The sequence below is a fragment of the Hyperoodon ampullatus genome, assembly GCF_949752795.1.
Source record: "Hyperoodon ampullatus genome assembly, chromosome: 1".
Taxonomy (NCBI): Eukaryota; Metazoa; Chordata; class Mammalia; order Artiodactyla; family Ziphiidae; genus Hyperoodon; species Hyperoodon ampullatus.
Genome location: NC_136914.1, coordinates 84,869,149 through 84,893,376, shown reverse-complemented (window position 1 = coordinate 84,893,376; position 24,228 = coordinate 84,869,149). Strand labels below are relative to the sequence as shown.

Sequence of the window (24,228 nt, the reverse complement as noted above, 5' to 3'; positions counted from 1 at the left end):
TATACGTATAGCTGATTCACTTTGTTATGCAGCAGAAACTAACACACCATTGTAAAGCAGTTATACTCCAATAAAGATGTTAAAAAATATATATTATTCAAGATACTGATTGTGAGAAGGAATATAACCCAGACAGCATGGGTCTCCCAGGGAAAGTCCAGGCTGGGCCCTGTCTGCTGATGATACACTGTGTTAAAGTATTGTCTTCATTTAAAAAGCTGATTTTGAATGCCTACAGAAGTTGCATATTTTATTACTAATTCCTTATGTCACATTCATTTTGGTTGTTTCTTTTAGATTTTACTTTCCTGACTCATCATTTTGCTTCCAGGCATGATAACAACTGTGCAAAATGATAATCTATCTCTTTCTCCATAATTCAACTGACAGCATTATATGTGACAAAAATGTTCTTTTACAATCAAAAGTTTGGAGACCGTTTTTGATTGAATCCCCTTTAAGTGAATCAAAAACCTTATAAATTAAAATCACACTAAATGCATGATCTTATTTCTCAGTAGGAATTACTTACAGGTGTAGTTACAGGTGACTTTTCACTGCTTGGAGAATCCACTGTATAGAAAGAAAGGAAAACAGATCACAATGTGAGTAGCTTCTAATTGTCTTTCTTTTTTGATCGTCTCAGTGGAGTGTGGTTCCTATGTCAGCTTCAAACCAACTTTTTTTGGTTAGCCAAGAGCATTAGAAAATCATGATAAAGCAGACCCCTGAAGCAGCTTGTACCCATCACCAAGAGAAGTTATGACCAGTGTAATATGATTGATCCCATCAACTAGCACCAGGTACTAGATTATAGGAAGCGAAATCTATTCCTATGAGTGCTCGTTTTAAGGCACCTTGCACTCTGGCTTGACTGACCAGTTCCCTCACTGTCTGACACAGAGAAGGATCACACAGAGAGAGGCCAGATGTCATCCAGGAAGTAGAGAAGGTGACACAGTTAACAAGAGGACCGTTACCAGTTCCAGGTAAATGCTTCTAATCTTTGTTTTAAAAAAAAAAAAAAAAAAAAGAAGAAGAAGACCATAAAGAAAGAGGTGAATATTATTTCTTTGGATTTTCAAAATCAAAGTAAAATTCTGCGAATTTCCCCCAATTTTAGTACTGATAACTGGTACTGATATCAATGAACCAGCTCTTTGCTAACTGTGTGCCCCTGGAATCAGAAATGAAGAAAAGTACCAGATATAATTGGTTGCCCACAACATGGATTTTGCAAAAAAGAAATAGAGCTCCCCAGTATGCATTTTACCTGACTGGGAGAAAAACTGGGAACGTCGCCAAGAGTTCTGAACTCTCAGCAGAACGCTGGCAGTGCCAGGCGACTCTAGATCAGATGGCAGAACAGAACAAATAGAAAAACCATGAAAACAGGGCTGAGACTTGAATAGAACCACACTCCCAAGTACTAATGGAGGTTCGGCTGTCATCAGAACAAGGATTGAGAGTGAAAGAATCCAAAGTACAAAATATCTCAATAAAATGCACACAAAACCCGAAGATGTGGTCAAAAGTCCATAGATGGACCAGTTTATGCTATTGTTTGGTGTTGGGTGGGAGTTTAGGAGCTCATACTTAAAGGTGATATTGTTAAGATGCTGAATCTCAAAAATGATGGGATGATGTGTGATGTACGGGCAAAATGCACAGTTTACATTGCTTTTGGAAAGCACTAGAAAAGTATAAAAGACAGCAGAGATGAGTTCAATTATTCTTACACACTTTATAAATGTTATTATGGAAGTCTGTGGTGGCAGTTATATACGTGTGTAGTAAAAAGATGTGTATGTGTGTATCTGTAATGGGGTGGCATCAAGCAGACAGAAGCTGAAGGCAGGCATTTGCATCCTTAACCTAAATGCTATGCTCATCTGTCATCATTCTCAATGCAAGTAAAGACATCGGTTTTTAAAATGTGCACATATTTTCCTGAAACATCAATTCAAGATATCTTTCTACCATTGGGAGACAGTTGAGAAAAGAAAATCTGTCCTCTTTAAATGTTATTTTATGAATGTTTTCAGAGTATTTAAAGACTATTTATGCACATGTGTATGTTTAAGGGAAATCTGTGGAGCATCACTAGGGCCCCCAGCACATCTGCAGTAGCCTGTCTGAGCAGTCGAGAAATAGACCACTTGGTGGAGATGGTGGCATCATCACTGTCCTGGGGAGAGAATGTTAGGTATGGCTCCAGGATTCCTGATCCTGGCCCTACAGCTTCTTTGGACTTGATGTGCAGCCTCTGACTAGTCACTTAAATGTATGCTGACTTTTTTTTTTTTTTTTTTTTTTTTCAGTACGCGGGCCTCTCACTGTTGTGGGCTCTCCCGTTGCGGAGCACAGGCTCCAGACGCGCAGGCTCAGCGGCCATGGCTCATGGGCCCAGCCGCTCCGCGGCATGTGGGATCTTCCTGGACCGGGGCATAAACCCGTGTCCCCTGCATCGGCAGGCGGACTCCCAACCACTGCGCCACCAGGAAAGCCCCTATGTTGACTTTTTATAGCTGGACAAAGCCCTATACTCCCCCGCCAACCCCCAATTAAAGACAAATCATGTCTTTTAAGACTACATTTATTAGAGGCCTTTTGCTTCTTGAAAGATAGGAACTTTATACACTCCAAACAAGTATTAATGTTATTTTTACATCTACCAGTGATGTTTTTGGTACACAATTTAAACACATACTTCAAGCCAGTGGTTTCCAGAGTGTGGTCCCTGGATCTGTAGCATCAGCATCACCTTTGGGAACTTGTTAGAAATGTAAATACTGTGGCCCCAGCCCAGACCTACACAATCAGACGCTGTATGGGTGGGGTCCAGAGAGCGGTGTTTTAATTAATCCTGTAGGAGACCCTGCCACATCTCAGGTTTGAAAATTACTGCTATGTCTCTACAATATAAACACTCCTATTTTAAGGAGAGCATTTAAGAATGCTTTATTCCTGCCTGGCACCTTGCTTTATACTTCTACTCCTACTGCAGCTATTCTGCAGCTACTAGATTATACTGTAGTGCTTATTCTAGGTCAGATGTTGAGCTAAATGCTTTTTTTTTTTTTTTTGGTTTATCTCATTTAATTCTTCCAACAACCCTATGAGGTTGGTACTGTTATTATTTCCAGTTTACAGGTGACAGAGATTAGAGAGAGCTTGGTGGGTACGATCATACAGATTAGAACTCGAAGAGCCAGAATTTGAAGCCGGGCCTTCTGTCTCCAGAGCCTGCAGCTGTAATTACAGCTTCCATGAACCAGACAAGAGTATGGAACAGGTGTATGACAAATATAATCCCATCCTGAAGAATGATTTTGGAAATGCTCTAGTGCCACTGAATTTTATTTTTCATTTACCTTAGATAAAGCATGAAGTAAAGTCCCTTAATTCAACAGCACATTTTACAAAATCGAAATGCCTTACAACAGATAATTAGATGTAAAAATATCTAAGACAATAAAACTAATTAATATGGCTTAAAATATCTATTTCCTCTCTATATTACTTATATACACAATTAAAAAGTGCTAGAAATAGGGCAGAATTAAAATCTAAATGTGACCAATTGCTGACCCAGTTAGGAGAATTTACTTTTGTCACTTCCCATCAGGACAGTAGGGCTGACGAATTTAAATCAAATGCTTTGAAGACAGTATTGAACTTGTTTCCACATTAAGAAGCTAGTGATCATCAGTACAGGTACCAATTAATTCCCTCCCGAGTACTTCCTGTTATGTAGATAGAGCCCAACTTATCTTCCAGCCGTCAACAAAGACTAATGGAAGCCAAATAGCATTCTGCCAAAGAGCTGCCCATCCTTGAAAAGAAAAGTAGCAAGTCCCCAGCCACAATGACCCTGTACATCCTCTCTTTGCCTGGACTGATAGATCTATAAAGTGTACTGGGGAAAGCACATTAAAAAAGAAAAACAAGAAACCTTATAGTTCTTGCCTCCTGAACCCTTGCCGTTTTCACATCACATCAGTAAAGAGAGAGAACTCACACCAGTAAAGCCCAGTGGTCTGTCTCTTGTGAAGCATAGTCCCTATGGATCATGGAATCCTCAGGACCCATCCCCCTACTGTTCACAGCCCTCAGGCTCCTTTCTGGTGGTTGTGGGCGCCTGGGGTTCTTACCAAGATAAAGGGATTCAAGTTGGGCTCTTAAAGAGTGAAGGGGTGAATTCACAACCTATACATGGCCTAAAGGTACTTGGGGAGTTTGCAGTGGCCATTGCCATTTTAAGACCTTCAGAGGCCCTAAACGCCCATATTTTTTGAGGCCATCCCTCCCTAAATTATACCAAACATGTTAAAATGTATCAAACATGGGACAAAGTGAGAGAGTGGCATGGACATAGATACACTACCACATGTAAAATAGCTAGCTAGTGGGAAGCAACTGCATAGCACAGGGAGATCAGCTCGGTGCTTTGTGACCACCTAGAGGGGTGGGATAGGGAGGGTGGGAGGGAGACGCAAGAGGGAGGGGATATGGGGATATATGTATATGTATAGCTGATTCACTTTGTTATGCAGCAGAAACTAACACACCATTGTAAAGCAATTATACTCCAATAAAGATGTTAAAAAAATAAAATAAAATGTATCAGACATATGAAATATATTAAGGTTTATCCTCAGCCTATATATATGTGTTCCATATAACTATATATTCTAACTGTAAAGAATTTTTGGAAAGATTAAAGTTTTTGGCTATGAGTAACACATTTAATCTATGATCATGAATGTTTCTTGGTAATCATCATGCACAGCCAGGAACTATTATTGGGCAAGAAAATCTGACTTTCTTCCAAAATCACTGTCAAATTAAATGAATATTTTAGGAAGACTAGGCAATTAACAGTTAATGAACTTGATATAATATTAAGATCATAAACTATTAAAGTTATTGATTTTTTATTTTGTAATTTTTTTTTTTTTTTTTTTTTTGTGGTATGCGGGCCTCTCACTGTTGTGGCCTCTCCCGTTGTGGAGCACAGGCTCCGGACGCACAGGCCCAGCAGCCATGGACCACGGGCCCAGCCGCTCCGCGGCATGTGGGATCCTCCCAGACCAGGGCACGAACCTGTGTCCCCTGCATCGGCAGGCAGACTTTCAACCACAGCGCCACCAGGGAAGCCCTGTAATTTTTAAAATATTTAAGAGCCAATAAAAATTATTTTCGGGTATCAAATACTTGTACAGGCCCTATTGTGCCTACAGTGCCTGGCTGACAAAACGGTCTTGGCAGCTGGGGTTCCTGGCTAAGCCAAATAGAGACTGTAGCTCCAAACCTCCATTCTGAAGTGATTAATTTAGCCATCATGGACTCTGGCAAACCCAATGGCTAAAGGTACATCAACATAAAGGAAGTAATCTCCCTTGAAAATGAAGAATATTTCACTACAAATGGGCCCAGCAGAACATGTAGAACTAAAACAAAACATTTCTATCTTTTTACCTTGAGAACTGAGATTTGGCAAAGGTAATTGGCTGCTTTCAGGCATTTTGTCCAGAAATGGAAACGTCAGGGTTGCTTCTGGTTCTGGAGATTTTGGCTTTACCACCTGGATCATGGGCAACAGACATAAACATTACAAGTATTGTCCATTAATAAATGCACAGGTGAAATAAAATGTAAGGATCCATGGCTACAGTAAGTCAATAAACCCAAACATTTAAATTGTAAATGGAAAATTTTGCCCCTTCTCTAAACCCCTTCATGTTTTTCTACATTAATATAGAGGTCAATTTTTCAGAGAAATCAAACTAGAGCATAAAAATTTGATGATCATGTTTCTTCAAACTCAGAGGACAATATTTCATATTTGAGATAATACATCACTCTGTCTCATGTTCTTATTGGGATCAATCACGGTTTCTCTTCTTGGTACTACATAATACTGAATTTGTAATGTCAGGAAGTGAGATGTTCCACATAAGATTTAAAAAAAATTCTTACTATGTAAGTATTAAATATTAAAGTAATATTACCTTCTAATGGGCATTATTCTTGAGACACTACATACCCCCCCCAACAAATTTACGCAAAGCACATTACAGACAATATACTGTGCTTGTTGACAAAGAAGCATTATTGTAAATAACCATTATATCAAACAGTGCCATAGTGATGATGCCCTTAAGGGATTTTTGAAGCATGTTAGACCACGTGACCTTATGGTAAATAGATCCAAAATTACAGGCTTTAAAAATTCTTATGTTTGCTTTGTAAAAACAGATTTTTCTTGTTATTGCTAGTTAATTTTATTTTGTTTCTCCCCAATCGGAAGGACCTTTGGTAGAACACCCTCCTTCCGATTTGTTGCTTCTAATCAACTGATTCCTGAAAGACCAGATAACCAAACTAATGACCAAAATAAAGAGTCAATAGACTGAGCAGAGATCAGAATGAGGAGTGTGGCTGTATCAGTTCCGATGTCCTTTTAGCTGCTTAAAGAATCTTCTCTGATTCATTGGCTGGTGGCCATGAAGAGATTAATTTTATGGCCAGTGGGCGAGTGAGGCTCCAGAGCACTTGTTTCATCATAAGCTGATCTCTTATTTGGTCCTCAGGATGATTTAATGTCTAGAATTTCTCCTCAGTAAGATTTTATTTTTCTTGATGAATAATATATTCAACCCTAACGGAATCTTGAAGAAAATACAGTTAATTGTTCTGCATTACAGAGGTCAACCAGATGTCCAAATGAACTTCAGTGTTAAACATGCAGCAAAACCTAAGGCCTAGATTTACCAAAGTTGACAACCCTCAAATCTTAAGCTCATACCATTTCCTCCATAGTGGAATTGACAAAAATATGTTTCAGATAATGCCTGGTTGTAAATGAAACAGTTAATCTCAGCAGAAATGCTCAAAATACCCACTATGTAAAAAGTCAGCCTGTGTGCATTGGTACTTCATTTTATAAAGGTAACACTCTCAAGTGAAGTCAGAAAATAAAAGCTGTTGCAACCACTGTCATCATCTTTCTTTCTTTCTTTCTTTCTCTAAAAGTTAACTGTAAAGTAGAGAAAGGAGAAAAGGAGAAATTCACATGGTGTGAAAAGCATTGGGTTCAAAGACCATTATTCCATTTGCTAATCATCTAGCAGAGATTCTTAACCTGGAGTCCACAGAAAAGAAGTCATGTGGTTATACATATTTTGTACTACTTGATACCAAGGAAAACTTGGTAATGCTGTGTATTTTATGGCTTAAACAATATTATTCTGAGAATAACATTTACCAGATAGACAAAGGGTCCATGGTGCATGTACACGCGTGGGCACACGTGCAGCGTGTGTGTGTGCACACACACACTCATACACACAGAGTTAAGAACCCCTGAAAACAATTTTTTCCATAGTAGGGTAGCCATGACACTGGGGGTCCAAAGATGGATCACATAGATGAGGTTACGCAGATGAGGAATGCAGATGAATATTTTTTATGTTATGGTATCCATTTTGTTTGATTTTAAAAATATTTTTTTCTAGCAATGTTATAGAGTTTTCCTTTCATTTTATATTTACATAGGATAAAAGGTCAATTTGCAAGAAGAATAAATAAATAGATTACAAGTGTAATGTGGATCAGGCACAACCTGCAAAGGCAGGAAATCCTGTCTGCCCCCAACACTTTTCCTACAGTTAGGTTCTTCTGTTCAGACCTCCAGACCATTTTTTAATTCTCTATGTATAAAAATGGGGGAGTAGCTAGAGTCTGAAATCCCCAAAAGGCATCAGGGAAGCAGGCATTTTTGGGCTCCACCAGACATACAGCACCCTCAGCATCTTAAGGCCAGGGGCTGTGTCTTATTCACTGTTGAATATCCAGTGTCTGCAGAGTACCTGGCACATAGTAGGTGCACAACCACTATTGGTTGAGTAGATGATAGATGAACCAGAACTAGAAGTGGTAAATTTTTCACTCTAAAGTCAAATCCAAATTTAGGTTTAATTTTTAAAGTTGGAATATCACCACATAAAGTATCTAGTACGCAAGTCAGTTGTACTCTATCTTGGTGACCCCTCAGAATCACCTGGGGAGCTTTTGAAAATACAGATGCCTGAGCTCTGTTCCCAGAGACTGAGATTTATATGATCTGGTATCTATTAAATTCTAAAGGGTAACCAAGGTTGAGGACAACAGGTACAAAAGATGACTTTTAGACTGTGCCTGAAAACAAACTAAATTAATATGAAAGAGATGAGACTCCAAACAAAGAAGAAATTTAATAAAAACAAGATGTTAAAACCCATTATATCAGAATAATAATTTTCTAGTTTCCTTGTTATTCAAGTTCAGAGGCATCAGAAGTACCATTACTGTAAAACAGGTAAATATCGGAAAGAGAATATGGAGTAAGTTACAGATAAGCAAGCTCATGCATGGCAAACTAAAACCTAACTGCAAAGCTTTGTAACAGATATCTATACTACATTTTTCCTTTAAATGTATATAATTCTTCATAATTAAAAATTAGCCATTTAAAATAAATTTTAAAAGATGTTGAAAGAATATATTTACCACTTATTATTAATAGAGAGGTAGGTTTCAGTGACTTTTTCTCTCTTGCTCTATTTCTGTTTTTTATTTATATATTTTATGTATATTTACACATATTATTTGATAGATTTGTTACATATTTACATGTATATCACTGTAAATATACATTAAAAATAAATAGCTATAGGCTGAATGTTTGTGTCCCCCCAAAATTCATATGCTGAAACCCTAACCCCCCAAGGTAATGGTATTGGGAGCTGGGCCTTTTGGGAGGTGATTAGGTCATGGGGGTGAAGATCTCATGAATGGGACTAGTGACGGTATAAAAGAAACTCAGAAGAGCTCCCTTGGCCCTTCTGCCAAGTGAGGGCACAGCAAGAAGACAGCTGTCTGTGAGTCAGGAAGTGGGTTCTCACCAGATGCTGACTGTCAGTGCCTTGCTCTTGCACCTCCCAGTTGCCATAATTGACAGAAATAAATTTCTGTTGTTTATAAGCCACCAAGTCTATGGTTTTCTGTTATAGCAGCCCAAGTGGCCTAACACAGACATCTTTCTATATGTAGTTACTTTTTTTTTTTTTACAATGAACATGTATTATATTTGTATTAAGAAAAAAAATACAGATCAAAGGTAGGAAACAAGATCAGGAGAGAAAATAAATCTTCATTACAAAATGGTGCCACCATAGCAGCCGGCAGTAACATGAAGCCACATGAATCGTGGACTTAACGGCTTTAGTCCACCTCACCTTTTGTGACAGCACCAGTTCCACCTTTCCACTCATTTCATTTTCCGGTTTCTTCTGGTCTTTCTCTTCTGGCACCTCGTTCTTCACCTGGGGGCTGGAGGAAAGCTCCACAAAGGCCACGGTCGGGCTGGATCCAGTCACAGTTGATGTAAAATACTGTGGCTCTGAAATGGAGTTACATTCAGAAACATAAAGAACAAGATGAAAACCATATAAAGGCTCGTTGGTGCTGCCACGCCAGGAAGTACACTGAGTACATATCTTGCCCGGGGCAACACGGAGCTGGATTACAGTGTGATGAGAGGTACAAAAGAGCTTCAGGTACTAGAATTCTCTAGGCTCTTTCATGATATTATTAAAAAATCAAGCAACATAAAACACATCAAAGAACCCCACTATGAAAAACTTAAGTTCTGAATAAGAGTCCCAGTTTACATATGAATAACACTACATGAAACAAAATGCTGGCAGGAAATATTACGAGAGGTGGGTTGGACAGGTGAACATTTATAGATATTTTCTATCCAAATTTCTTTCCAAATGAGGGGCAGCCTGACTCTTCCTTTTGTATTTCGATGTTCCTTTTTAACATCATGTTCTCATAATTGGAATGTGTTAAGGATTGTGTGGTTAAAATCAATATAATGCAATGAAAATTAAGTGTTCTCGGATATACAAAGAAGAATTTGGTACAGTCTAAAGTGGGTGGAAAAGTCACCACCTGAAGGGGCATATCAGAATGTGGAGGTACAGTCTAGTTTGAAAAAGTATACGCTAAAATTTTTAGTAATGACTTTTAATTTACTTTACAATGCCATTTAAAAATAACTTGGTATTAGAAGAGGGTGAGAGGTTTTCATGTTTATCAAAAGAAAAAATGTGTTAAAAATATCGAGAAATATTACTTTAGGGAAGAGTGGGTTTCTATTCATTCTCACTGTTCATATGTGTGGCATTACTTTATTCTTTCAAACTATTCATTGGGTTTACCACTTCAGCATCTATCTATCTATCTACCTATATATATATATATATATATATATATTTTTTTTTTTTTTTTGCGGTACGCGGGCCTCTCACTGTTGTGGCCTCTCCTGTTGCAGAGCACAGGCTCTGGACGCGCAGGCTCAGCAGCCATGGCTCACGGGCCTAGCTGCTCCGCGGCATGTGGGATCTTCCCGGACCAGGGCACGAACCCGTGTCCCCTGCATCGGCAGGCGGACTCTCAACCATTGCGCCACCAGGGAAGCCCTCAGCATCTATTTTGATGATATATTTTTAATCTGTCTTATCTATTGTTGTTACTGTGTGTTAAATATAACCCTCAGTTTTTAGCATTATTGATTTGGGGAAATATAACTCTTTTATGATGACGGAGATAAACTTTCAAAAAAAAACAAAATGAAACAAGGTAGCAAAAAAGCATGGGTTCCTGTTTTTTTTTTTTACAGCAAGATAAATCACTTGGTCAGAATTCCCCCAGGAAGTCACTAGGTGGCAGCACAACCACACCAGTCACAGAGCCTCATTCGCTACCTTTTCTATTTTCATTCTCTTAAGAGTTATCACGCTTTACCTTAAAACTAGTCTGTTATAAAAACAAACCTGATGAGGCAACTTCTGTATTCCCTTTTTCTGTTTTTTCACCATAATTCTCATCTTCTTGACTGTTTGTTTCAGTTTCTTCAGTGGTTGCCTAAAAGAAAAATATTTTTCCACCTTGAATACATTATCCCCTTGAAGGTTCTAGAAGGTAAAGGATTTCTTTCTCTTTTTTCCAGTAGTAGTTTTCAGGCCAACGAGGTGAGCTGCCTATATGAATTCACTCTTTTCTATTTCCAGTGGTGAAAGGCTGGGTTTGTCAGAAGGAGATGTTCCGTGAAGGAGAACATAAGTGCTGAAGCAGAACCATGTTATGAGGGCACACAACCCCACTACCTCCCCACCTCCTCTGACTGCCTCTTCTTCCTTCCTTTCACTATCAGTTTTTCAAAATCATAGTTACCACTCTCTTGCTCCCAAATGCCTTTACAGTTGGCTTAGGGTCATATCACCAGTGAAAAAAAATATTTTTTTCAAGTTGCAATTAACCTCTCAGTAGCTTGTCTTCAGCACAGATGCTGGTGGCTCTTAGCATTGTGCATTTTATTCTTGAAGTTCTCTCCCTTTCTGGGCTCTCAACAACTTTCTGTTACCCAACTTCTCATATTCCACCCCCACCCCCCCATAATTTCTGAAAGAAACTGAAGAAGACAAAAAGATATGGAAAGATATCTTGTATTCATGGATTGGAAGAATTAATATTGTTAAAATATCCCCATTACCCAAAGCAATCTACAGATTCAATGCAATCCCTCTAAAAATTCCAATGGCATTTTTCACAGAAATAGAAAAAAAAACCCTACAATTCATATGGAAATACAAAGGACCCCAAATAGCTAAAGCAATCTTGAGCAAGAAGAACAAAACTGGAAGCATCACATTTCCTGATTTCAAACTATGTTACCAAGCTACATTAATCAAAACAGTTTGGTACTGGCATAAAAACAGACACAGAAATCAATGGAACAGAACATCCAGAAATCAACCCACACTTTTATGGTCAACTAATTTTTGACAAAGGCACCAAGAATACAAAATGGGTAAAGGATAGACTTTTCAGTAAATGCTGTTGGGAAAACTGGATATCGACATGCAAAAGAATGAAATTGGACTCTTATCTTACACCATACACCAAAATCAATGTCTAATGGATAAAAGACTTAAAAGTATGACTGAAAACCATAAAACTCCTAGAAGAAAACGGGGAAATCTCCTAGGCATTGGTCTTAGCAATGATTTCTTGGATTTGGCACCAAAAGCTCAGGCAACAAAAGCAAAAATAAACAAATGGGACTACATCAAACTGAAATGTTTCTGCACAGCAAAGGAAATAAATAACAAAATGAGAGGGCAATCTATGGAATGGGGGAAAATATTTGCAAATCATACATCCAATAAGGGATTGATATCCAAAATATAAAAGGAACTCTTACAACTCAATAGCAAAATACATCAAATAAACCAACTTAAAAATGGGAAAAGGACCTGAATAGACATTTTCCCAAAGAAGATATACAAATGGCCAACTGAAGTCATGTATATGAAAAGATGCTCAACATCACTAATCACCAGGGAAATCAAAACTACAGTGAGATACCACCTTATATCTTTTAGGGATTGTTATTATCAAAAAGTCAAAAGAGGGACTTCCCTGGTGCAGTGGTTAAGAACCCGCCTGCCAGTGCAGGGGACGTGGGTTCGAGCCCTGGTCGGGAAGATCCCACATGCCACAGAGCAACTAAGCCCGTGCGCCACAACTACTGAAGCCCACGCACCTAGAGCCTGTGCTCCGCAACAAAGAGAAGGCACCGCAATGAGAAGCCTGCGCACTGCAACGAAGAGTAGCCCCCGCTCGCCACAACTAGAAAAAGCCCACATGCAGCAACGAAGACCCAATGCAGCCAATAAATAAATAAATAAATAAATAAAAACGTCAAAAGATAACAAGTGTTGTTGAGAATGTGGAGAAAAGGGAACCATTGTACACTGATGGTGGGAATGTAAATTGGTACAGCCATTATGGAAAATAGTATGGAGTTTCATCAAAAATTTAAAATAGAACTATTATATGATCCAGCAATTCCACTTCTAGGTATATATAGCCAAAGGAAATGAAATCAGTATCTCGAAGAGATATCTGTACTCCCATGTTCATTGCAGCATTATTCACAATAGCCAAGTTATGGAAACAACCTAAATGTTGATGGATGACTAGATAAAGAAAACATGTATATATGTATATATTATTCATATATTCTGATACATAAATATTACTATATGCACAGATATCAATATTATACACACATATACAATGGAATATTATTGAGCCTTTAAAAAGAAGAAAATCCTGTCATTTGCGACAATATGCGTGAACCTGGAGAACATTATGCTGAGTGAAATAAGCCAGACACAGAAGGACAAATATTGCATGATCTCAGTTATATCTGGAATCTAAAAAATTAAAATTAAAAAATGCCAGACCCGTAGTAACAGAGAGTAGAATGGTAGCTACCAGAGGCTGGGGCATGGGGGAAAAGTGAAGGGGAAAAAAAAGTAAAATGATTGTTGCCTGGGTCTGAGGGGAGTGGGCCATGGGGAACTATTGTTTAACGGGTACAGAGTTTCAGTTTAGCAAGATGAAAAGAGTTCTGGAGATGGATGGTGGCAATGGTTGCACAACAATATGAATGTACTAAATACTACTAAACTGTGCACTTAAAAATGGTTAAGATAGTAAATTTTATGTTTTACTTTACCACAATAAAAAATGGAAAAAAATTTGTGAAAAAATTATTTGGAAATTTTCAAAGTTAAAAAAAAGACACAAGGAAACTTTAAGCCACTAGCCTTTCAAGCTGCTAAAGAATTTTATAATAGCATCTAGTGGCAAAGATATGCTTTTTCTTTTGGAGGATGGGGTAGTTTTGACATCTTCATAACTAGATGAGCACTTTCTAATGACAGATAACTGTGTATCAATTCTGGAAGAACAAAATATTAAATTAACATGCACCTTTAAAACCCTAGGAAGGAAATAAGCATCATATTTATACTACTTAATGGATTTTGTAACTCTTTAATACATCAAGAAGCCTGAATTGAAGCCCTTTAAGAGACTTAATGAGTGGAAATGGTTAAATAAACCAAAGTCTCTTTTATTATAGTGAAGTTACATATATATGTTCTCTGTGTGTGTGTGTGTCTGTACACTGTTATATGAACAACTGACATGAGAGTAGCATTTGAAGACCCACCAGCCTAGTATTACAACAGAATAACCTGGGTTTAATAATTTAAAGTGTCCCCCACACACATAGAAGTATTAATACATAGTATTTTTTATTTTATGATGTTAATATATAAATACTGCCAGAGATACTGATTTTTAATATATAAAATACTGTCTGAAATACTGATTTTTAGGTTTTCTCCTCAAATGGATTAGATTATGGAAAACTATCTGAGGTTGGGAAACAAATTTGCAGTTAAATATTGATGAATGATGCTCTTGAGAACACTGGTGTTTCCAGTGACTGGAAATAAATAACTACAAAAACTGAGCCAAAAGCCTTCCCGGCCCAAACATGGACAAAGAAATGGACATATTTTATTAAATCTTAGATGCCATCAAGTTTAAGCTGTATTATTTTAGGTACTACTAAGAAAGAAAGCAAACTACCTGTTAAATAGGACACACTATTGATTATAAGACATATCCTGAAAAAAAGACATGTCCTGATTTAGAGATGCTCAAGTGTGGCAAGTGTGCCCCTTGGAATCAATGAAATAAGATAATTCATGAAGTCCTTTAGACATAATTTTTTTTAATTTATTTATTTTATTTATTTATTTTTGGCTGCATTGGGTCTTCATTGCTGTGCGCAGGCTTTCCCTAGTTGTGGCGAGCAGGGTCTACTCTTTGTTGTGGTGTGTGGGCTTCTCATTGCCGTGTCTTCTCTTGTTGCAGAGCACGGGCTCTAGACGCACAGGCTTCAGTAGTTGTGGCACGTGGGCTCAGTAGTTGTGGCTCACGGGCTCTAGAGTGCAGGCTCAGTAGTTGTGGCTCGTGGCTCTAGAGTGCAGGCTCAGTAGTTGTGGCACACGGGCTTAGGCTCCGCGGCATGTGGGATCTTCCCGGACCAGGGCTCGAACCCGTGTCCCCTGCATTGGCAGGCGGATTCTTAACCGCTGCGCCACGAGGGAAGCCCTAGACATAATTTATAATGCAGAAGAGACAAAGTTCTCAAGCACTACTTCAATAAGGATGATTTTACTAGCACACCTCATTTCAGTAATATTTTACTTATGCATGACTAATGCAGAACTTCGATTTTCAAGAATACTCATGTTTCTGGATGCATTTCTATGTGGCTTAACACTCAAATACTGAACTCCCAGATGACCCAATTTATCTTCCCTTAAAATTATGTTTTAATGGTTATACACTGTTGTCACTGTAGCCATGGTCAATATTTACTAGATTTCCCACATGTCAGCACTTGATGTGGATTATCTTCCTTAGTCCTCAGAGCAAGCTTGTAAAGTATGCACCAATATGATTCCCTTTATACAGGTGAGGAAGCTGAGGCCCAGGAGGCTAAGTGACTTACCCAGAGCCACATTGCTAGTAGGCAGGGGAGGTAGGAACCTTGACCTGTGCTGGTAACCTCAGTGCTCCAACATCTGGACTTGGAGTCACACCCACTGCCAACTTCTCCCCAGGTATTTAAAGGTTTTGACCCATAAGATGCAATCCAGAACCTGAGTGTCCCAAGTTTATTGCTGAAATGATTCAAACTGCCATTTCCATGCCCTTTCCTTCTCATCCATTCTACCTCATCCTTTCCATTCTACCTCTCATCCATTTATTATGCAAAAGATGAGAACTCTCCGGGATCTCTCGGGACAGGGAGCAAGTTAGCCAAGTCCCACTTCCCAGGGCAGCTTGAGACCGGACCACCCCCAGCCATCACCCCATCTTGAGGCTTTTGATCCAGTCCAGGTTCTTAGGGGGGCAGGGACCCAGCATGGTATCTGACATAGAGTCAACATGTAACCCACGATAGGGAAGCAAATGTTAAGATGCAATATTTATGAAATTTATACTGTCAAGCTTAGTTTAAATGCATACTAGTCATCAAAATCAAGCTATTACTAACAAAATATTCAGGATAAATTAAGAGAAAAAGCAAGTTACAACACAATTTGAATAACATGAGCCCCCAAAATATTTTATATACACTGAGAAAAAGAGAAGGATGCACATTTTAAAAAATCTTAATTTCTGAGTGGCTGGAGTAATAACTAGTTTATATTTTTTTATGGTTTTCTATATTCTGTTTTATATATATATATATAGACTATATATAATCAAGGGAAATCCCAAAGCCAGTTTAATTAACTTCTGTCTGATACTCGATTCTGAAGTCTTGTTACTTTTCTACTCACATCATTACTTCAAAGGCAATGAGTTCAAAATTGGCAGTTTTAACCAGTGCTGATGGACTCAGAGATTTGCCTGAAACAAACCTGTCTTGCTGGAAAATGTGCTTTATAGCCCACACTTTCCTTTGGTTATAGCTGAAAAGAGGAGAAGGCTTCCCTTCTCCAACTGGTAATACTGTCTCAAGAATGAAAATAAAAACAGATCCCTGGACATGAATGAATGAGAGCACAGAAAGGTTACAGGGGCCTAAGCCAGGAGTTGGCATCTCCTTGACTAAGAACACCATCCAAACTGGCCCTGGTGCCAGACCGAGCCCTGAGGCCACAGGTGGGAGGTGGCAGTTTCCTAGCTTGAGAGGGACATGGTCTAGCCACAGATCTACCTGGCTTTGGGCTGTTCTTTTAACAAGAATCTTACTGGTGAACCAGCCCAGAGAGCATCTCTGTGGAATGAATTGGAAATATGAAGCAGGAGAGGACAAATGGTCCTGAGACCCAGGGTCTGAGTGGCCCTGTTTCTAGGACAGAGGAGGTATGAAAGCTTGGACTGATCATTTAACCTCTACGGGTTGGAAGGTGTGATGTCCAAGGTCCTTACCTGAGCTGCTATTTGGTGACTCTGACTGATTGTCCGGCTCCAGTCCTGAAGAACTTATCTGGACGCAAGCCTGGAAAATCAGTCTATTTATGTCTTGGCAGCAGGACCCAGGTGCCACATATGCCATGCATGTGTTTCCCTTTTTGCTTTTACATCACCAAATATCTATTTTCACTGGTTGAAAGAGGATCTACGTGGAGAATCAGCCTTTCCACTCCTTAAACTTTTTCTTTTTGCCTTAAACTTCTCCAACCAACAATGTGTGGGTCTGACCCAGGTCAGATGGGCTAGGTTTGATTTTTTTATTGTTCCTGATGTATACTATCTTGAAGTCTATAAACACTTTCATACCTAAATATCTTTAATGACTTAATTAGAGTATTAAATCTAATGCTCTTGCAACTACTTCTGGATGGAGTAAAACAGTTTCTAGAGAAATGTCTATTGACATTTGACATCTAAGAGGAATCTGCAGTTGGTCACAGTTGTAAGGAAAACAGCACCTACTCAAATGCCTTCACCCTGCTCTCACTGAAAAATGAAATGTTTCAAGAAAGATCTGATTGTCTGTTTTCCTGGATCAGAAAACGTTAGTAAAGTACTGAATTTTCAAGAGGAAGGCCTAGAGCTTTGTCAAGGTGGAAAGATCTTGTTACTTAGTTTGAGAAACACAGATGAAGTTGTTTAGATCCCTCAGAGCTGAGTTTGGCCGTTGGTCCATGAGGGAGAATTGCCACAGACCAGGTGGGAGGGTGCTGCCAGCGCAGAGGGCATGCAGGACATCGGTTGGGGTGAGCTGGCAAGAGGGCACTGACAGGAGGTCAACGGGTGAGAGTCCTGGGGGTTTAGGTGGCAGAGGGAAGCCAGACTTGGGAAAGAGTGAATAATAGGAGAACCAAAAAGAGCTGTTGGAAGAAGCATGTGAGCATCTGCAAGGGCAATCGTCTTCTGGAAAAAGCTGTTCATGTCTGTTTGCTTCCTAGAGAATTACAGCTGGAGCTACTGACGGGCTGAGTTGGAAGACAACATGGAATTTATCACATTTGTTTGAAATTCACATCTGTTCAATATGGTGATTCTGATGACCTTACTTTAACCTAAAAAACTTTGCACCTCTCACCCTTCCAGGCTTCTGAAAAATATACGGTAACTTTCTTTCTCCCATTTGTTGAACGACAATGTTAAAACTAACTTAAGGGCACCTCTATGAGTCACTGTGACATCATGCTAAGTGGTCTATACATATGAATTCTCACGATAACCATCAGATGCCTATACTATTATTATCCTTATTTTAAATATAAACTGAGGCTCAGGGGGGGTTTGGTCTTTGACCTAGTGCATGGGGTACTTTAGGTATTTTAGGAAAGGGTCATTTTTGGCAACAACAAGGCAGGAAGAGATTCAAAGACTCACACTGGATCAAGAAAACACTAGACTATCTTGAAGGGAGACATTTCTCTGTAGGTCACTAAACAGGATAAATTAGTCCTTAGATTAAAAGACCTTCCAAATTATTTTCCAATCCTGGATTCTACAAGTCTAGTATTTGTGCTATGATATGATTTTCTTACAGAAGCCAATATTTTAAAATGCAAAAAAAAGTGAGTGTTAGATTTCCACTGGGAAATATCTCAAGGATAACTGGGAGGGGCCATGGGAGCCCCCATCCCTCTGGTTGGAGTGTATGGCATCTAGTCACCCTCATCACCTCTTAGTCCTGTGATCCCCACTTAAGGTCTTTGCTTCTGCTGGTCGCAACATGTGGAACAGCTTGCTTCCCCCCTCCATTCCAATGCAAAGCCTACAAGTTGATTTTGAAATTCACATAAAACCTTCCCAACTAGACTAACTCCAGCCTACAATGATCTTACCTGTTCCTTGCCATTTTATGTCCCTCTAGGCTTCTAACCCTGTTTTCTAGCTCTTAATTAAATATTATGTTATATACTTTGCTAGTTGCTTTATGAAAATTGCTCTCATAGCAAGTTCATGAGTTTCTTTTTCAATTTCAAAAATGGGCCACAGAGTAGGTCATTTATTCATGCTTATCAGGTAACGGACAACCATCAGCACAACTGCTATCACGATCTCATTACCTTAAAGGTGATTCAGTTGAGGATGATCTGGAGTTTGTTGGTCTCAATAGATATAACCAGAGTATTAAAAATTAATAACAAGCCAAACTTAATTTAGGATCTATTTCTAAAGTAAGAGTCGATGGTCTCAAGAGTTTCTAATGAGAAAGATAAGGTAGAAGGAACCTAAAGACATGACGTCATACGCAAAAGTGGTTGTGCTGACGCAAGAGGCTGACCCTCCCACCTCACACCCCGTGGCCCATTGCAGTGTGGTGCCCACTCTCCTCTGCCACTCGGACTCTCCTTCTGAATTAATGCTCCTGCCTACTGGTACTGTGCCCTTTGAATAGTTCCAGCTCACCCTGAAGGAACCGTGACATTTTAGTGGTGGGTGAGGCTACTCCTTTGTAAAAAGTATATCTGTTGGGAATGCAGTTTTGGGAAGAAAGACACTATTTAAAAAGAAGAACACTATTCCTTTGACAGCCCCACAGAATGGGCCAAATGAATTAGAAACAGCAAATCAAGTGCAAGCTGGTAAAAAGGCCTGGGAGGCTGTTGAGTGCAGCCTCCTGTTTTAAGCTGGTCACCATATTTTGCCATGACCAATGAATTCTACCATTTCAATGGGAATATACTGGCTGAAACACAGTCAAGAAATGCTTTTCTTGGACCATGGAGAAGGAAGTAAAATGAGGAGTGGGTTTAAAAATGTCTCTTAGGGGATTTCCCTGGTGGCGCAGTGGTTAAGAGTCCACTTGCCAATGCAGGGGACACGGGTTCGAGCCCTGGTCCCGGAAGATTCCACATGTCACGGAGCAACTCAGCCCGTGTGCCACAATTTCGCTCACCACAACTAGAGAAAGCCCACGCGCATCGAAGACCCAACACAGCCAAAAATAAATAAATAAATGAATTAATTAATTAAAAGAAAACGGCTCTTAGGATAACATATTCTAAACGGAAAACTTTTGGTGTCATAAGTTGTAAGCGAGTATGAAGAGTGTTTTAGCCAAAATTTCGTGAAGTGCAGCTAACAACTTGGCTTGAAGTCTGATACATACAGGTAGTTATCTACCCAGAAAATAACATAGTAGCCCCTGACATGGTTAATTCAAGAGCCTAAAGTACTAGACATGAGGTAAATAAATGCTATGGCCTCTTCAGAACCACTAGGGTTTATTGAACTAGAAATCACTCCAAACTAGGCAGTTTTTTGCAGAGTAAGAGACTCCCAGGCTCTTCCATGAGATTAGACCTCAGGCTGCCCAGGATCAGGATGGTTTCCAGAAAAAAGTCCACAAGGCCACCTTTTGATTAGGGCTTTCCTTGTTATACCATATATACCTCTGAAATAACATGATTTCTTTCAGATCATCTAATTTTGCCTCTCTTGAAACAAGATACTTTTGGGGCAATGTAACCAATGTGACATATTTCAACCCATCTTCTCTTTGCCATTAGAGAGTATAGCAGTACAACTACTGTTAAGGTGGAAAATGCCTGGCAGTAAGAGACAATAGGCTATTTTCTTTTTATGTTGCTCATTGTAAAAATAAGAAAATTAGTAATTATTGAGAATGAGGGTTTTTTTTGTTTTTTTTTTTTTGCGGTACGCGGGCCTCTCACTGCTGTGGCCTCTCCCGTTGCGGAGCACAGGCTCCGGACGCGCAGGCTCAGCAGCCATGGCTCACGGGCCCAGCCACTCCGTGGCATGTGGGATCTTCCCGGACTGGGGCACAAACCCGTGTCCCCTGCATCGGCAGGCAGACTCTCAACCACTGCGCCACCAGGGAAGCCCCAAGAATGAGTATTTTTTAAGGGAGGTTTAGTAAAACCCCAAAACAGACAAATAAAACCCCCTTTTCTTCTGTTTACAATTCCATATAAGATTGATAAAGCTTTTTCCCCAAAGGGTTAGAAGCTTCGAACAAGAGAGATTAAATAGTTGGTGTGGGAAGTTTAGACCTTATACCGTCTGGTCTCTTTACTTATTCCTTTAACTTCTGCTGGTAAAAAACCTATTCCGCCAAGGGCAGGGTTCCTCCCAGATTCAAACAACAAAATGGTCAGAGGGCAGAGGTAAAGGTAGAGAATGGACACGTGCCTGATAGCAGAGCCCTTAGGATCTGTTCTTGGAATTAATCTACTGGGCCTGCCTAAGCCCTGTGTACCTCTGTTATGGGACCAGTGTGGCTCCTACACTGTTGCTTCTCCAAAGTACAGGGACAAAGAACTGTGCTCAACAGTATGTGCAAAGGTCCTGTGGCCTGATGGACAGAGTAACCAGATTGAGTCATGGAAAGGTTCTTATGAAGGGAACTTAGGAAACACTCATTATTAAGTGTGGCAAAAGAAAAATAAGAACAGAATTACTAACTGTCCCAGAAAAGCAATCCTACCACTGCAATGTCTAATTAATTGGGGGAACTTCACATTTAAATTTAAGAGCATAAGTTCATGTTGACTCTACTAGTAATGTTCCCACACTCCTAGCAGAACTCAGTGTTCCATCTCATGATAACACATAAGAACTCTTCAGAGGTGGTAACATTCATGCAAATGAAAAGTAGAATTAAATTCCAGGTTGAGGGATTCAGCCTGTGCCTTGATCACAAAACTTTTCTCCTAGAGACCAGCAAACATGTTACCATGGTGAGGAAGTTATTTTGGTCTATTCCACTTTGAATCTCTTTCTAGGGCTTGAGCACTGTGAGGAAGAGTTAAATGCTCTCAACTCCTCTGCGAAAACATATTTTATTCTTCAAAAGACAAATCCTGGAGATAAGAAAAACAATATCTAGTCCTCTGGAGGGGTTTAGGTAGCTGGGTCATTTAACTTAGCCCTGGAGCTGGAAGACAAGTTTCCCTCTGGACCAAACTTTTCTAGGTGCTGGGGGAAAATTTTTGACAGTTTCTCCCTTCCTTTATAATTCCAACCCAAACACTATAAATTAAAACCACAGAAATCAGCCTCTGGTGAGAACAGATAAGGCTGAACAGAGTCCGATTCTACCCCCAAAGCCGGCCTTTATCTGTGGTACTGACAGTTGGGGTTTGATCAGCAAAACCAGCACGAACCCTGGTGAGAGATCTAAGAAAAAGTGTAATCTTCTTGATGACGTTTTATACTCCAAATAAGCAAATCTAACGTTATTTTGAGTTCTCTCTTCTGCTATTCTTGAATTACCCTACATTTTTCAGCTTGGCCATTCAATAGTACTTCTAATTACACTGGATTTCAGGGGCTAAACCAATAAAAAAGTTAATTTGATTTTTAATGAGTTTTTTAAAACTAATAAGAAAGATACCCTTTTATACAAATTGTCAAGGATGTTAAGTCAGGTTCTGGTGGCACCAGTTATTTTCAAATTATTTTAACAAGTCTGATGGGGTCCTGAATAAACAAAAATGAAGGTATTTCAGAGATTTATTTCTTTTTCTATAACACTAGACACCAATCACAGGGGGACAAGAGAAAGGTTTTTACTCATTACACATGACACCTTCTGCTATATTCCTCTGTTAGGGCTGAACTGCGTCCTCCCCCATATTTATGTGTGGAAGTCCTAAACTCAATTACCTCAGAATGTGACTTTATTTGGAAACAAGATTTTTGCAGATGTAATTAAATTAACACGAGGTCATACTGGAGTGGAGTAGGTCCCTAATCCAGTATGACCTGTGTCCTCATAAAAAGGGGAGACTTGGACACAGACAACACACAGGGAGAGTGTCATGTGAACATGAAGGCAGAGATCAGGGTGGTGCATCTACCTCTTCTTTGGCAGAGAACGCCAAAGACTGCCAGCAAACCACCAGAAGCCAGGACCAGATTCTCCCTCATAGACACCAGAAGGAACCAACCCTGCCAACACCTTGACTTTGGACTTCCAGCCAGCAGGACCATGAGACAATTAATATCTGTTGTGTAAGCCACTCAGTTTGTGTCACTTCATTATGGCAGCCCTAGCAAACTAATACACCTTCCTAGAAAGAAATGATCATTATCAAGACCTACTTATTTTTTTTTAAATAGATTCTTTCACATTGAAATTATCCCGAAGAGGAAAAAAAAAAGTTTGCTTCTTACCGTCAGCTCTTGGGGAAGAGAACTTGGCTTCTTTATGTTGATCTCAATGCTACTGTTGTCTTGTTTCAGCTCCATGGGGGACCCATGCACTCTGGCCACACCTTCAAACATCTGGGATTTGGTCAACGAGGGGGCAAGTGCCATCGGGGGACACTCTCTTTCCTTCTCCTCCTCGTCAACGTGAACCGTCTCTCCATTCATGGTGACTTTCCCATCTACCTGTAAAAACCGGAATGAACAAGAACATGCTATTCCCCAGCAAAAGACTGTAACAAAATAACACGTTCAGAATCACCTTAAATCATTAGCATTTAATAATCATGGTCTAACAAAGAATAAGGTCTTTTATATGCTTCAGTCAGTTCTAGAAACTAGGGCTCCTCTAAATGCCATCTTTGAAGGTTTCTTTAAAAGTTGGTCTGCCTTCTCAGGCTGCTTCACGTTAGAATACATTTCATGTTCACCTTACTGTGGGTCTGTTTTTATTTTGCTGTATAGAAAATCAAGGGCATATTTGGGTTCCAGTAATTTTTCATTTACTTTCTGACTGCTAATCCACAACTTTGAGTTTTTTTTTTTCTGATTAGCATATTAAATTAGGTGGACCTCATCTTAGATCAGGAATATTTCACAGGTTATCCTGTCATGGTCAGGAGCAATGGGTACTTTTTGGAAGCTATCATGGAGGGCAGGGAACCTGGTGCTATGCTATGTGACAGTAAATTCCTATTTCTAGTTAACCTGACCATCCCATTTTCTTCAAGAAAAAGAGGCCATGCACATTAAAATATTTTTGTTTTGCACCCATGTCTAGGGAGGGTAGTGGGAGCGAGAAAGGAGTGACAGTGGTTAGTCTGGCTTATTAAAAGGCATCTAGAAATATCTGTCTTAAGGTCTGACAGTATGTAGCGTGGTCCTGAAAAGAAGCTCTGCAGTGAGACGGCCTCAGAGTGAGTCCTGGCTCTATTGCTTAACAGCCATGTAATCTTCAACCTCGGTTTCCTCACCTTTATTATTTATTTATTTATTTATTTATTTTTTTTTTGCGGTACGTGGGCCTCTCACTGTTGTGGCCTCTCCCGTTGCAGAGCACAGGCTCCGGACGCGCAGGCTCAGCGGCCATGGCTC

The 24,228-nt window shown here is 39.5% G+C and overlaps 1 protein-coding gene across 10 annotated transcripts in view; it reads right to left on the bottom strand.

Moving 5' to 3' along the window:
• Nucleotides 1-24,228, bottom strand: part of LIMCH1 (LIM and calponin homology domains 1) — a 344,011-nt gene that overhangs the window by 30,259 nt on the left and 289,524 nt on the right. For 8 of the 10 annotated variants that reach the window (XM_079701059.1, XM_079701061.1, XM_079701062.1 and 5 more), the window contains 5 exons: nucleotides 23,101-23,319; nucleotides 10,887-10,977; nucleotides 9,282-9,445; nucleotides 5,482-5,587; nucleotides 533-573 (listed from right to left, as the gene is read on the bottom strand). In XM_079701059.1, coding sequence (XP_079557185.1) covers nucleotides 533-573; nucleotides 5,482-5,587; nucleotides 9,282-9,445; nucleotides 10,887-10,977; nucleotides 23,101-23,319 — 621 coding nt within the window. Of the gene's footprint in view, nucleotides 1-532; nucleotides 574-1,273; nucleotides 1,349-5,481; nucleotides 5,588-9,281; nucleotides 9,446-10,886; nucleotides 10,978-23,100; nucleotides 23,320-24,228 lie in introns of all 10 variants that reach the window. The other 2 variants (XM_079701064.1, XM_079701060.1) reach the window with 2 other exon arrangements.